This window comes from Arvicola amphibius, chromosome 7 (genome assembly GCF_903992535.2).
Source record: "Arvicola amphibius chromosome 7, mArvAmp1.2, whole genome shotgun sequence".
In the NCBI taxonomy this organism is placed as follows: Eukaryota; Metazoa; Chordata; class Mammalia; order Rodentia; family Cricetidae; genus Arvicola; species Arvicola amphibius.
The window spans coordinates 82440247-82456026 of NC_052053.1; the positions used below are offsets into that span (position 1 = coordinate 82440247).

A 15780-nucleotide genomic window follows, 5' to 3' on the forward strand; every position below is an offset into this window, starting at 1 on the left:
GATAACCTAGTGGTTAAGAGCGCTTGCTACTTTCCCTAAATATTGGAGCTGGATTTTCTGCACCTCTGTCAAATAACTCACAACTACATATAACTCTAGCTACAGAGGATCTCATGCCTTCTTCTGGCCTCCAAATGTCACACATGTGAGCATACAGAAATAAACGAATAAAATAAATTCTTAAAAATTTATGAAAATTTTGTGTTATATTACAGGCCATCAATTCTTAAAGTCTTGAAGCCATCTCTTATAGAATTACTAAGAATTTGTATACAAATGGAACCTGTCATGGTGCCTTGTATCTCCTGCATTTCCCTTTTTAATAATAGTCTTATGTAATAGCTGGTCTAGCCTGGTCTCACTGCACAGTGGAGAATGACCACAAACTCCTAAGCATCCCACCTTTTCCTGCTGAGTGCTGGGATTACAGCCCTGTGCCAGTACACCTGCTTCAGGGGGTGCTGGGCAAGGAATGCTAGGCAAGCCCGCCACCCACTGAGCAACATCACCAGCCTCTTCTGACCTTCTCCCTTTCACAACCAAAAACAGAGGCCAGTATCGGATAAAGCTGCCTGTGGCTTTGGGGACTTTAAAAAGTCCTTTGTAAGGAAACTATTATTGGTGGTCTAAGATCAGTACTGTGGCCTAAGGGATTTTCCTCCCTCCCTCCCTCCTTCCCTCCCTCCCTCCCTCCCTCCCTCCTCTTCCTCCTCCTTCTTCCTTCCTTCCTTCCTTCCATTCTTTTTTTTTTTTTTTTGAGACAGGGTTTTTCTGTATAACAGCCCTAGTTGTTCTGCAACTAACTCTGTAGACCAGGCTGGCCTTGACCTCACAAAGATCTGCCTGCCTCTGCCTCTGAGTTCTGGGATTAAAGGCATATAGCAACCACCACCTGATGAGAAATTTTTAATCTCTAAAGTTTAGAGTATTCCATACTGAAAAACAAACAAACAAAGCCCAATTAAACAAAAATACCCAAAAGTCACCAATTTTTTTAAACCTCTTATTAAAGTTGAAATGGAAGAAGCCAGTATACTTTCTTACAAATGATGTCACAAAATAAGTTTTTATGCCAGAGAATTATTAGGCAGCCAGCAGGGCTGGGGGTGAGGATTTGAGAGGATAAGGGGAGACCAAAAAGAATTCATTATATACATTCATAAAATTAAGAGAACAAAATTTTTTAATATAAAAGAAGACAAAACATCTACTAATTGTAATAAAAAAAAAGCAGTGTAGTTTCTCTAACTCCTAGCAAAAGTGAGCTTGCTCACAAAGCACAGAGAGTGGAATGACTGCATTCTGTATTTGATTGAACATTCTAGCAAAGGGGAGCTTGCTCACAAAGCAGAGTGTGGAAAGGCTGTATTCTGTATTTGATTAAGCGTCCTAGTAAAGGGGAACTTGCTCACAAAGCACACAGAGTGGAATGGCTGCATTCTGTATTTGATTAAATGTCCTAGCAAAGGGGAACTTGCTCACAAAGCACACAGAGTGGAATGGCTTATTCTGTATTTGATTAAACGTCCTACTCCAGGAAGCTAGAAGGCTTTAGAAAGAGACACTGATCTAGGCTTTTTGCTATTGAACAGCTGTCTCCAAAATCAAGCCCAAAGCTACATGTTTATTTTTTTATATTGCAACCTCATACCACCCACATATTTAAAGCACATGACGAAGACATTCAAAGACGTTAAGACCACCCAGCTACGTGTGGCAGTTATTGCTCAGAAGCCCTAATTTGCCACTTGAAATGTTTTTTTTACCAAGTTGTTAAAAATTATGTGGATCTGGTGCTTTCCGTGTAGTCCAGCTGTGAGCATGGAGATGCATCTCCTCCTGAATTCTTTTGAAAGATGAGTCTCTTTCTTATATATGTCTAGAATTATTGCCATTGTCAATGTGGCACTCAGGATTTACTGACTTGAGAGAGATTACTGTAATATATAATAATTATAATTAATGATAATTATTAAAATATGAAGACTAATTTAAGATACTTTTAGGACATTATTAATTATTCATACTGGATCTTCAATTTTTGGTTAGCATTTTTGCATTTACCATAATATTATATACTTTGAAGGAAAAAATTTAGAACATAATGATTACCTTTGAAGAAGTTTAATTTTATATGGATGTCAATAACACAAGAAGCCAGAAGAAAGCAAGGTAAGATTCTGTAATAATAAGTAAAGACATTTTAAAGTAATTAAATGTTTAACAAAGCTTCTTACATTGGGAGGCCAAGGCACTAAGACCTGTGTCTGACATTTGCCAGCATTCTCAGGTGTTGATGCAATGAGCTAACAGAGTAGGGAGATTTATTGTCTGTAGTGCTCTCTCCTGTAAAAGGAAGCATGACAGTGTTCTGGGACCCTGGCCACGGTCACAGAGGAAAGCCTGTTGTTCCCAAGGACTCTCAGTTTAAGGTGGTGGCTTAATTAGGAAAAGCAGTAGACAGATTCCGTAGTAGACCTACTTAACGTAAGGTCAGAGAACACATACTCAAAAGCAGAAGATGGCGGGAACACTTCTGAGCCTGCCCAGTTGAATATTGTACTGATCCAGGCTGACTTGGTTCCCTAACAATGCAAGTCAGTGTCTCTAGGGCTGTGCTGGCTTTCCTCGGGTTTCTCCGGAGTGTCTCCACTGAAGCAAAGCCAGAAGAGGACAATCGTGCAGGTTCTTTAACACAGACATTTGTTGCTGATGGTGCCTGCTTTGCTCAGTGGCTAGTGTTCATAGGAAACCAAAGCGTTGCTGGAGCCTGTCTTTCTGTTTCTGAAAGTGTTACTGTGTTAACCTTGAGACAGTTCTTTCTGCAGCATGATGAGAGACTAATTCCGGGATATGATGAATCTCTCAAGTATGCTTTCTTGTGTTTTCTTCCCAGAGAAAAATACAAGAGCTACAGGTGTGGTATACCAAGCTTAGAGGACCATCGGAGAGGCTTCATTTCAAACAACTGGACTCTCTATGGGTAGTCTTAAAATTGATTCCTCCGTTTGGGGCACTACAATAGGAAAAAAGAACAAATGTGATTAATGAATTAAAAATGAAGTTGATTTTAGGGCAGTAGAGATAAACATCTCTTTATATTTTACTTAAACAGAAATCCTGACTAAGGTGTGAAAACCTTGTGTGTTCGTAGCTGTATTAAGTGCTTGTTTATACTGGTGGATGTGTCCACTGTTGTCTGGCCGCCCAAGTGAGAGATGTAGGTCTCCTTTGAGGTTGTTTCCCTCTGTCCTGGTCTGTCCCCTTGGCAGTTGGCTGTAGGCAGTTCTGCCCTATGTGTTTTCTCTTAATCCCCATTGTTTCTTGTTCTCCCTGCTGCCTGTATCCGCTCTTCAGTATGCCTCATTGTTCAGAAACTGCCCACGGTTTCAACAGACTCCAGTCTGAGTCTCAGGGCAAGCCATGGCTGCTGCTAGAGCGGTGTGCCTGGAGACCTTGCTTTGGAATGCATCATCAATCTTCCTCGTCAGCTCACATTCCCCACGTGACCATCACTGTCCTGTCATGTGAACACCGCTGTCCTCTCAGGCGTTGGAAGATAGCTTTCTCTTCCAGAGGCAGATCTCAGTAGCTGGCCTCTCCTCACAGAGAGTAAACTCCTAAAATGGCTCCCATCGTATCTCTGAAGATACGACAGCTCAAGTGTCTGTTTCTTTGAAGCCGTGCTCACCTGACCCAGTGTAGGACTCTCTGTGGATCTCATTAAATATTCCCCCAGGACTTTGGTTACCTTGAGATTGGGGCTCTGCCTTGTTTTAGTCCAGAGGTGTTTGATCCTTGGTAGTTCCCCAGGGAAGGTTGCAAAGAGTGAACTGGCCCAAGCAAGCAGATTACATCATTGAACTGACTATATCTGCTGCATTTTTAATAATAATGTTCTGACAATTAGCTAGTCAGTATCAGTGATTAAATACCCATTAGAACACTTTCTACTTGTATAATAATTTGCAATTATTATCGTATAATGCAATTGACTTCCCCCATAGGAATATTATCTGGCGTTAATCCTGAGCCAGAATGTAGCACTGGATATCCATGGTTCTGCATCTTTTTACCCTTGAAGCCAAGAAATAATGCTAAACTCTGCAGTTCAGTGTAGATAAAAACTCATTAAAGTTTGAAAGACGGGCTCAAGCTCAGTGCCCATGTTAGTTGTGCGGGATTCTAATGTCTCCAGAGGGCAGTGCTTACTATAGGAACTGGGCTCTAGAGAGTGTTTCCCCTAGCCATACATTGAAGCAAGCTAAGCAGGCCCTTTTTAAACATCTGATCTCTCACAACAGCCCTCTGAGATATGCGTCCGGAGCCTTGAGATGAAAAACTTAGGGTCATACATGTGACCTAAACTCAGCCTAGTAATTGAAGCTAAAACTGAGAGTACAATGTGCAGGTTTTGGTTCTTAGCTCTCAAGTGTGAGAGGTTCCTAGTGCTCACCAGCCGAGCTGTCTGGGAGCTTTTGTGCCTTCTTGTCTGTTAGTCAAGCTCTGGAAGAAACAAGCAGGCCTCTGAGTTGCATTACTCAAACCAGCATGAGCTTTAAGAAGCTTGCAGTGCAACGGAGGAGGCGGCTGACTGATAGAGACTTCCAGCCTTCTTGGCCTTTTCCCCTTTTCTGGTGAAACTTCTTGTAAAACACCCTTAGACAGTGCCGAGGGCCTTAGCATTGCTATGTCTTCCCCATGTGTTTAGGAAGCTCTAGCAGAGTGACTGTCTAAGCTTGCTTCTTTCAAAGCTGCCCCCACGCCCATGCCCGTGAGGTTTCTAGCACCTGGCTGTGAGCGCGGGGCTGTCTTCTTTTTCAGCTCCTGGACAGCGGTGGCAGTTTTGCCTTGGAGCTGCAGGAGGACGAGCTGGTGACGCTCACCACTCTCACCACGGGCCGCAAAGGCAGCTACCCTCCGCCTCCCAAGTCGCGGCCCTTCCCCAGAAGCTATAAGGATGACTTCAACGTTGGTGAGTGGTCTCTAACCTGTCTCACCTGCCATCCATCCTCTGCAGAGCAGAGCACTGTCTTCTCGTCAGACTGCATGAATGACAGATAGCATGGTGTCCAAAGTCCCGACGTCCTTTTCAGGCCTTTGAGTTTTATCTGGTTAAAAGATAGTTAATGTTTCCGGTTCTTTGAGGCGAAGTTGTATTTTTCAGTTCCAGAAAAAGATGCAGAAGTCATTGTGAGGAGGAAAGTTATAATTCTAAGCTCTTTTGGGTGGAACCTAAGATGATAGCTGGGTACCGCCTCCTTGACCAGCCCGTTGTGTCTCTATCTTGGTGCCAGGGAACGGAGTGCCTAAGGGCAGCCATGCTAGAGTTAGGGACTTCAACTCATTGCTTGCTGGAGTTTAACCCTCGCGTCTTCAGGAGGGTCTGCCCTGATGTGATTGGAGAAGCCCTGGAGGATGGGCCATTGGGAAACCCTCTGAAAGCAGAAGCGTGCTCGTTGTGCTTGCATCTCTAGAGGAGCAGCAAGCAGCAGCATTTGCTTACCAAGCAGTAGTGTTTGGTGGGCCTGAAGCTTCAAAGTTGAGTCCAGTAGCTCTATAATCTGCCTCCAAAACTGACGGCTGTCGATGTACAGCGTGTACAGACGTACAGCGTGATGTACCCGCATCCTCCTGTAGAGGGCAGCACTACTTATTCCACCCAAAATGGAGACTCCCTCCTGTGCCACTCACTGCTGGGTCTCGCATTCCCGTGGCAGGGCATGAACGTTCAGCTGCTTGACATAGAAAGGCCTTTGGGCTATGCTACCGGCATCTGGTCAATTATTTGGCTATACATGTCCAAATCTCTCTCTCTCTCTCTCTCTCTCTCTCTCTCTCTCTCTCTCTCTCTCTCACACACACACACACACACACACAGAGAGAGAGAGAGAGAGAGTCTTTAGGTCTAAATTTTGGTTGATTTTAAGTATTATTTATATTTTAAAAATCACTGGAAAGTGTCTCACAATATTCCACAGATATCAGACAGGAGGGCACTGGCAAGGGGTTGATGCTTGGCCTCTGAGACACTTATCAGAAGATTTGTTGTGTTCTGAACAGATTACCCATTTTTTAGCGAAGCTCCGAACTTTGCTGATCAGACCGGCGTGTTTGAGTACTACATAAATAACGAAGACCCCGGACCGCATCGCTTCACACTGCGCCAAGTTCTCAATCAACGACCTATCACCTGGGCTGCCGACGCTTCCAGCACGATCAGCATTATAGGCAATTACCACTGGTGTGTGAGAAAGATGCCCTCAGTGTCTAGCCTCCTGATCTGGGTCCATTCTGAGTGACAAGCTTACGGTAGTCCTCATGTCAAGAAGCCTACTAGGCAGGTCATGGTTGTGTGAACTCAGATGACCTCAGATTATTCCAGGTTGATAATAACTTTAGTGAGAGAAATTTAACTTTAACAGAAGAATTGAGAATACTTGGGGCTTGATTATATAATAAATAATATATTATAATTTAATGTTTACTTGCAGACCTTGTGATTTGAAGTTTACCAGTTGATTTGTTGAGCTGGTGTTGCCACCTGATGGACAAACAGTAGAATTACACCTAAGCTAAGTCTAGGAAGCTACTTAAAAAGCAATCCTAAACATTCAAATCTTTCTTTAGATATATAGTAAACACACAAGTTATATTTTTTTGCCTAGTTAAAATGCAATTGACAAAACTTGTACCTTCACCTTTAATTTAATTGTGGAATTTTAGGGTGCTGACTTACTGTATTGCCCACTTTAGGTAGTATTTTTTACTTTTCTCATTACACACACCTACAAATTCTCTCTGTGTCTCTGTCTCGGTCTCTCGCTCTCTCTTTCTGTCTCTGTCTGTCTCTCTCCTTTCTCCTCTCACTTTCTCTCTCCTTTCTCCACTTTTTCCTCTCCCCTACCTACCTATCCTCCTCCCCTATATGGTAAAGTTCGGCTGTGAACAATTCACTTTAGGAGGAGCTTTGAGAAATGTAAAGGACACACAGCTCCGGATCCCATACCCTCGCACCTTATCTCCCAGATAGATGCCCTGGTACCCTGGTACCCTGGCACCCTTAATCTTGCTTTTGCTAAATCGGTGATGTGCACACTCTCCTTCCTCTTTGCTGTTAGGTGTTGAGTGTGAAGTGAGTTGTTTTCGGGGAAGATGTTTTGGAGTGGGAGAAGTTGTGTCAGAGGGAAGGAGCCGTACCTGGTAACATGATTCAAAGGAAACCCACGGGCAGGAGAGCTACTGTAAGAGCTCTGATAGTTCCTGCATGGCAGAATCTTCCCCTTCCCTCGTTAGCCCCATGGACCAGTGTGCCTATAACCAGTGCTTTGCTGCATCCATACAGGTCTCAGGCAGACATCCTATGCAGGGTAAAATGCTTCCCATCACAGTACTGGGAAGTCTCACTGAAGGGCTCACCTCAGACCTACTGAATTAGGCACCGTGGAGATGATACCATTCTGCTGAGTTAGCAAACTCTCTATTATATCTCAGGGGTCCTGATGCAGAGCCAAGACAAAATACTATCTTCATTGCTTTGAGGTTTATTTGATATATATATGGGTGTTTTGCCTCTATGTAAGTCTGTGTGCCATGTTTGTTTTTCTGGCAAAGCCCAGAAGAAGGCATCAATTCTCCTGAAACTGGAGGTGCAGACAGTTGTGAGCCTCTGTCTGAGTGCCCAGAACAGAGCCAGGGCCATCCGGTGGGGCCACTCCAGCCCTCAACTCGACTGTCCTTTTAAAGATGGAATTTAATCAGATCATTAAGGGGGTTTCTTAATCTTGATAGATAGAGCGTGTAATTGGCCTCAGAGTAGTTAAGACACCCCTGGCATGGGCTGCCTGCTGTGTTGGTGATGGAAATATAGGTAAATCTTCCTATTCAGACTCACTAGAAATTTCGCCTTTATGGAAGTGCCTCATTCGGTATCACACTACACGACGACAAACTGCTTTAGTATAGAAAGGCAAGTAGCATACCGTTCCAGTGCCTAAAACTAGTAAACACTGTCCACCAAACCACTGAAAGAATCAACACAGTTGGTTCATTTAATCCTGGAAAACTTGAAACAGCCGTCAGTGAGGATTCTTGAAGCCCATCCTCGCTACCCGTTCAGACATAGCCAGTTACTCTCAACTGAGGACAGGAGACATTTGCTATGAGGCAGCTTGTTACTGCTGGGTTGGTACCATGACTGCAGAGGGTAATCAATCGACTCTTTGATCCTGCAGGACCAACATGACTGTACAGTGTGATGTCTACATAGAGACCCCTCACAGTGGGGGCGTGTTCATCGCCGGAAGGGTGACCAAAGGGGGCATTTTGGTGAGGACGGCTACAGGAGTTTTCTTCTGGATTTTTGCAAATGGATCTTACAGAGTCACAGCTGATCTTGGTAAATGATACATCTCAACGGGGTCAGGACTTACCTGGAGCCTGTGTGTCTAGGGGGAAGAATTTCAACGCGTGTCAGCAAGTCCCCAGCCATTTGGAATCACAGCTATTTGATTGGGTGGAGGAGGGCAGCTCAGCAATGAGAAGGAACAGTAGAAAGGGTTGTGCACTCGGGGTGTGCAGCGCTGTGAGGGTGAGCTTGTGAGGACCCGGGTGGGGTAATGATGGAGGGAGAACACACTGGGGAGCCTCTCGGAAGACTAGAAGTATTGGTGCTTTTGGAAATCAAAGGGCAAGCTGAACCTCTTAGCACGGAGACTCCTATTCCCTAATACATGGAATGCTGGGAAGGAGTTTGCCTTTTCTCTCTGGCATCTGTCTCTGCAGCATTGGCCTATGCAGAACAGCTCTTGATGCCGAGTGGGGCCTAGGTGCTCGTAGACACTGGATTGCACTTAGTTCACACAGCTGCATGAGGCCTTGTGGTGGTAACGTCTTAATTCCCAGTCTCTTGGTTTACCACATTAGTGACATTTTTTTATAATTTTCTGCTCTTTGTTCCAACTCTGTAAATAAAATAATAGGGCGTAACAGGTGGTAAGGATATTGTCATAGTGTGGTCCATCTAGGAGATACCTCATTAATACATGAATTGCTTGTTCCAAAGTCCCCCAAACTAGTTAGTGGTGGAGCCAGAACTAGGAACTTCAACCTGCCTCTTCAATACCCACTGCTGTAGTTCGAAGTCACCTGCTTCATGTCTAACCCCAGGTTTCTTACAGACATTCAAATGTTCTAAGTGCAAAACTAGCTTATTCGATTCTCTCTCTGTTGTAGTTGATGCTGTTTTCATGTAAACATATCTACTAGCTGATAGGCTCTAGTAGTCTTGGACTGCTCTAATCAGATATAAGGACATCTGTGGGTTTACATGCTGTATGTCAGACGTGGGTGGTTTTTAAGTTTATCTCATTCATTCTGCTGTGAGTGCACGGATGGTCCGTGGTGTAGAATACACTCTCAGTACAGGCTTGTGTAGTGTGTAGCTGAATGAGGGATGTTCCTTGGAAGTCACTTACAGATCTGGAAATGAAGGGACAGTGCTTCCCTAAGGTAGACTTAACTACATACAGGTATTATTTCTGAAGCTCCCGGAGTTGTATGACCCCGGGATTTAGGTTGTACAAGCAGCCCAGCTGAGAGATTGTTTTGTGTTACAGGAGGATGGATCACATATACTTCAGGACACGCTGACATTACAGCAAAAAGATGGTATACACTCAGCCTGAGCATTAAGGTGAGTATTGCAGACAAGAAAGAGTGAAGATAAAATGTGTAACTTTCTAGAGTTTTCTGTTAGAAAACAAACGGAAGGATACAAACTATGAAATGGGGGAGTCTGAGGTGAAGTCATTAAAGCCTCCATCCACAGGACGGGGTGCTGCGTCAGAGACCCAGAAGCTGACTTTTTCGACCCTGTTTTCTTTTAACTTTTTTTTTTTGTCTCTTACATTGAGTTGTAATTGGTTAAGTGAGTAACTGAACTAGCTGTTGTCAGTGTTCTTGAACCAAGAGTGTAAATAGAACCCACCAGAGTAGCAAAGCCATAGCAGCTTATCCCTGCTGGTCTCTATTCGAGGTGATACTGGAGCGACCATGGGGTAAGGGATCTAAGCATCAGCATCGGTATCCTTGGTTGATCACGCGATGCCGGCTGACAGTGCCCCCGAAGGACGCTGTGTGGGAAAGTGTCCCTTTCCTGGTAACATCGGCATCCTTGGTTGATCACGCGGTGCCGGCTGACAGTGCCCCCGAAGGACGCTGTGTGGGAAAGTGTCTCTTCCCTAGTGGTCCTTTCATACCTTCGCTTAGGCTGTAAATAGAAATTAAAATTGAGACTGAAAAAAACTTAAAATGTTTTTCTCAGTATCCATTCAACCACTAAAAATGAGAATTCTGATTTTTAAGCTCTTTTTTAATAGACTTGGGGATATAGTTGGGGTGTGGTGTAGTTTATTTGATGATACTATTCTTAATGGCATAATTGGTTTTAGTTGTTTTTCGATAGAATGATCCCAAGGAAAGCATAGTTCCTGAATCTTCTGTGGTATGATTGGTGGAGACCGGCATTTAGAATAATTACATTTACCAGATCTAACCTCTTCCCTACCCGCATGACTTTGTGTCCTCTCTCTCTCTCTCTCTTTTTAAATCTGTCAAGTCCAATTTACATTGACTACATCCTCTTGGGTATGTGACTATCCTTTTGAGCATGTTCTATCTACCAGGGGCCACATGCTTTAAGGAAGCCTTCCTCTCAGTGTGGTTGTGAGTTGCCAGTTGCTCCTTAGCCTGGGATGGGAGGGGCCTCATACCTACCTCTTCTCTCCACATTGGCAGTTCGTCTGGTGTGAGCTTGCACAGGGCTCATGCATGCTGTCACAGTTGCTGTGAGTTCAGAATCCATATGTCCAGAAAACCATTTTCCTGTAGTCACCCATTGTCTCTGGCCCTTATAACCCGTCTCCTCTTCTGCATGATCCCTGATCTTGGGAGGATGGGTGTGATGTAGGTGTCCTGTTTAGGGTGGAACATTCTCTACACCTAGCTCAGTTGTGAGTCTATGTGTTAATCACCATCTGCTGCAAAAGGAAGCTTCTCGGATGAGGGTTGAAAGCTACATTAAACTGGGCGGTGGTGGCGCACACCTTTAATCCCAGCACTTGGGAGGCAGAGGCAGGCGGATCTCTGTGAGTTCGAGACCAGCCTGGTCTACAAGAACTAGTTCCAAAAAAACCAAAAGAAAGAAAGAAAGAAAGAAAGAAAGAAAGAAAGAAAGAAAGAAGAAAGAAAGAAAAAGAAAGCTGCATTAATCTATAGGCTTAAGTCACTAAGAGTTGGCATAATATTATGCTTGTTAAATGGAATAATAGCTGTGGTGGGATCTCTCCTGAATCTTCTGACCTGTTAATAGTGCCAGGTAGGTAAGAGAGGAACACTAAAAGGTCTGTTCCTAAGTCCAATTCTGCCACCAATTTTTTTTTTTGAGACGTGGGGCAGACCAATTAACTTCTGCCACTTTCTGGTTTGGAATTAGCTGTCTTCTAGATTAGTCATGCTAGATGAAGGACTTCATCCTCAGGACTGGGCAAGCATTTTACCTGAAGAGCCGGATGGGAGACAGTGGGGCTTGTGGTCCATGCGCTCTGTGCTACAGCCACTCCTCTCTGTTGTCATGAGATAGCCATGACAGACAGACAAGAGATGAATGATTAGTGTGCCTGCATGCCAATCAAAGTTCACTGTGGAAAGAGGTGGCTGGCTGGGGCCTTGGTTTGCTGAGCTTTGTTCTAAGTCAGTAACTTGGAAGTGAGTACAGACATAGTTATGAAGAAATTTTAACCCCCTTGCTCTGGCTTCCTAACCATGGAAGTTAGAGAAGACTGTGCCAAGTGGGTCATGCTTGAGTTTAGATGTGAATGAGGCCAAGAACAAGCTGAGTAGCCCTCATAGCTGGTACAGAAGGCTGCTGGTCTAGCCTTGTCTAGGGAGCATCTGGGAAGCCAGAATGACTGGAGCCTGGGGAGTGGGACCAGGAGACACTGTGGCTCCGTGGGACAGGCCGTATGTCTAATATGATTTGTGTATGCGTGTCCCTTGGCCCAGGGTTAATGGTCACTGCTCTAGAAGTGGCAGGGGGTGTCCAGGAGTGCCTTTGAGAGGGAGACAGCTGTGCACTTGTGTAGCCAGAGGCGTATGAATTCACACTGGGCCCTGGGTGACTTGGATTCGTTTCCTGGATCCTCTGGAGCCTTCAACATAGAATCTTACTCAGCCCACCTCTCAGTGCCTTCATCTATAAAATTAAAGAGCAATGCATTATATTGGTGCTGGGTTTTGGCCCAGTACTTTCTCTTTTGAAAGTAGCTTATTTTAGGTGGCTAGCTGTGCCTTTGAGTGTGTGTTCATTGTGCGCTGCAGCAGAGGCAATAAAGGTTGAAATTTACAATTTACCGTGTGCCAGACAGTAAGGGAGATGTAATGGCCACTTCCTGAGAAAGACACACTTGATTTCTTCCCCTCATTACCAGTAAATCACACCTCTGTGCACTTTCCTTCCTCCCCCACCACTTCACCCCACGGTTCAGTTTAACTACTGCTCTTCTGACCTAAGAGTAACCATTCCATATGGCTTTGTAGTGACATGCTCCTCGTGGGCACAAAAGAGCAAAAGGAAGGGCTAATTCCTTCTCTGGCTGGGTGCACAGCCCTTAATTGAGACCTTAAGCACACAGCAGTTTGCAGCAGGTGTTTGGACTCAGCAAACTCTGAAGGAGTCTCCCTTGGCCAAAGTACCCGTGTGTGCAACTGCTGTGCTGTTTCAGTGGCCTTTTGTCTGAAGCTTCATAATGATGCTATAAAAATATTGTGGGTTTGTTATGGGGTTTGCTTTTGGGTGAAATATCAGGAAATATCGAGATTTAATGTATTTTGGGAACTGTTTAAACAGGTACTTCTTTTTTTTTTTGTTTGTTTGTTTGTTTGTTTGTTTTTTGGTTTTTCGAGACAGGGTTTCCCTGTAGTTTCTAGAGCCTGTCCTGGAGCTAGCTCTTGTAGACCAGGCTGGCCTCAAACTCAGAGATCCACCTGCCTCTGCCTCCCGAGTGCTGGGATTAAAGGCGTGCGCCACCACCGCCCGGCTAAACAGGTACCTCTTATTAATTCTTTCAGAAAAATTTTGATATATTTTAGACTTTTGCTTAAGCACATGAAATTGTATTTTACAGTTCTAGGTCTTGAATGAGAGATGTTTGTTCCACTAAGTATGTGAGGATCATTTCCACCTTTTCACAGGACACCTTTCTCTCTCCTGCAGGGTTATTTCGCCTCTGGCAGGTTGAACGGCAAGATCCTGTGGGAAAACGTCCCTGTGAAATACTCAGGGAATGGCTGGGCTGCAATCGGAACGCACACCTTCGAGTTTGCGCAGTTTGACAACTTTCACGTGGAAGCGGCTCACTAGTACTCACAGGGCCTCAAGACACTATTTGGATTTTCTATTTTTGATTTCAATTCAGGGCCAGTTTTGATGGACCTATATGTGAGCCTTTGAGGCTAGCAATAGTGCAGAGTATATAGGGAAAATGGTACACGGTTGCCAGATCCTATGAAAGATTTAATTAGAACTAATTCCGGAAGGAATGCAGATGTCTTTGGCATTGCCTGCGGTAGCCTTAACACTGTTGGTCCCATCCTTCAGGAGTGGTTTGGGTGGTACCTGCTTTGCAGTCTTGGCACTGATACCTTGGTAGCGCTCTCCATACTGTTTGTAAATCATCATGCAGATGGCCAGGCCCTGAGAGCCACAGGCGGTTTGTGAGCGAGCACTGACCATGTGTCTAAATGAGTGGAGGCATCCTTAGAAGATGCTGATGCTTAAGCGGAAGCTGATGAACACTTCAGTGCACACTTTAACATGCTGTCCTCTCTCTCTCAGAAACACACACACACCCTCTCCCTCACACGCCCCTCTCCCTCCCTCCCCCCTCCTTGTCTCTCTGCCTTCTTCCCCCCATAATGCTGCCTTTGGAATTGGTGGGATGATTTGAAAAATACCTCATTAATAAACTAACTCCAAAGCCATTTTTGCAGTAATAAAAATAATTAAATTGGGTTGTTTGTATTCTTTCATTATCTACTTCTGGCTTTTGACTCTTATCACCCTTGTAACTGTCTTGAGAACTTTCCCCTCATCTCTTCTGCCCTTTGCAGTGTGTCCTCATGGGTGCCTCCGGAAACAGCCGAGCACTAACGACTGCCATCACATCACCTCTCTCTGTGTGGCAGGAGGGTACACTTAGCCTTTTACTAAATTGGGTCATGTTCTAGTGTTTTTATGGATAGGTGCACTTAGTATGTTCCTACTGTTTATATTTAAGCGTTGGCAAGCATGTTTCTCATTAGTATGATTTATGTCTAAACATTAATGTAACTCTTAGAACCAAGTCAATTTTTCATGTGGGTAAAGAGAACTGTGGAATTCTTTATAAGGAAAAATTACTCATTGAATTAATTCCACTACTTGGGAATTTGTAGCAGTCTAACACTGGTAGAACTAGAAGGAGGTTTTGTGTTGCTTTTAAAAACTGGAAGATAATTGCCAGTATAATTAAAATTAAAGAAAAAATATATTTAAACCAAGTCTAAGTGATTTATAATTTATATTTTAAAATATTTTTGAAAACTAACATATAATTTACATATAATAGAATATTCCCATTTGAAGTGTGTAGTTTATTTTGATAAGTGTAAATATTCCTTTGTGACCAGCACTGCGATGACACCATCAACTATCTCCATCACCCGGGAGGGTTTGCTGTACCCGTACAACCACTCTGCTTCTGCTGCTAAACATGTGTTTGCTATGGAAGCAACATGATGTGCAATGCACCCTTCAGAATGGTTGCTTTCCATCAGCATAAGGCTGTGAAATTTGTCCAGGTTATCACTTGCCCAAGTGGTGGGCTCCTTCCTATGTCTGAAGAGAACCCCACCGAATGGCTATACCACAGTTTGGTTTTCCATCTTCTGTTTTAATGAGATGAAAAGTAAAACTCATGACAGCATTTGCATACAAATCTTGGGACTATTCATTTATTTCTTCTGAATTAACTGGGGAGAAAGGTTACTGGCTCTTATGTTAAGATACGTTTAACTTCATGTGAAACCACCAGCTGTTCCCAAAATGATCCCGTGACATTACACTCCCATCACCAGTGCTAATGCACCGGTGATGGCGTTCTTGCCAATACTGTGTGTTGCGTCTGGATAGATGAAAATCTCTGCACATACACTCCTGTCATCTGTGGCTCCAGGGCTTTTGCTTCTTTCCCAGCGTGTCCCTTTGTTTCTGAAGTTTCTGCTGTCTTGAGCTCGCTGGAACTTTCAGGTACAGCTTTGAGGAGTGGTCAGAGCATCCATCCTCTTCTCGTTCCCAATTTTAGGGAGAATGTGTCTTTCACTCTTATGATCTTCTAAGAAGGTGGTTTCTCCTCCCCCCCCCCCCATTCTACTTTTTTGTTTTTAGATCCCTTTATCTAGGGAAAGTTTCCTCTGCTTCCAGTTTTCTGAGCTTTCTACCCCCCAATGCTCCCTTCCCCCATCGACTCCCCTTCCTCTGTTTCCCTTCAGATGCAGGGTGTGTCTCCCATGGATATCAGCTAGCCATGGTATATCAAGCTGCAGTGAAACTAGGCACCTCCTCTTCTAATAAGACTGGAAGAGGAAATCTGGTAGGAGCAGGCCCCCAAAATAGGCAGCAGAGTCAGAGACAGCCCCTGCTGTTACTGTTAGGACTCTCACAAGAAGACCAGATTACACAGT

At 44.2% G+C, this 15780-nt stretch overlaps 1 protein-coding gene across 1 annotated transcript in view; it reads left to right on the forward strand.

Annotated features, from left to right (window-relative positions):
- The window catches only part of Galc (galactosylceramidase), a 48989-nt gene extending 34919 nt beyond the window's left edge, over positions 1-14070 (forward strand). Inside the window, exons 12-17 of the mRNA XM_038338024.1 lie at positions 2897-2983; positions 4825-4975; positions 6064-6244; positions 8235-8398; positions 9618-9694; positions 13274-14070. Of these exons, the coding sequence (XP_038193952.1) occupies positions 2897-2983; positions 4825-4975; positions 6064-6244; positions 8235-8398; positions 9618-9694; positions 13274-13420 (807 nt within the window). The 3' untranslated portion in view covers positions 13421-14070. The remainder of the gene's footprint in view (positions 1-2896; positions 2984-4824; positions 4976-6063; positions 6245-8234; positions 8399-9617; positions 9695-13273) is intronic.
- Positions 14071-15780: the final 1710 nt, after the last annotated feature.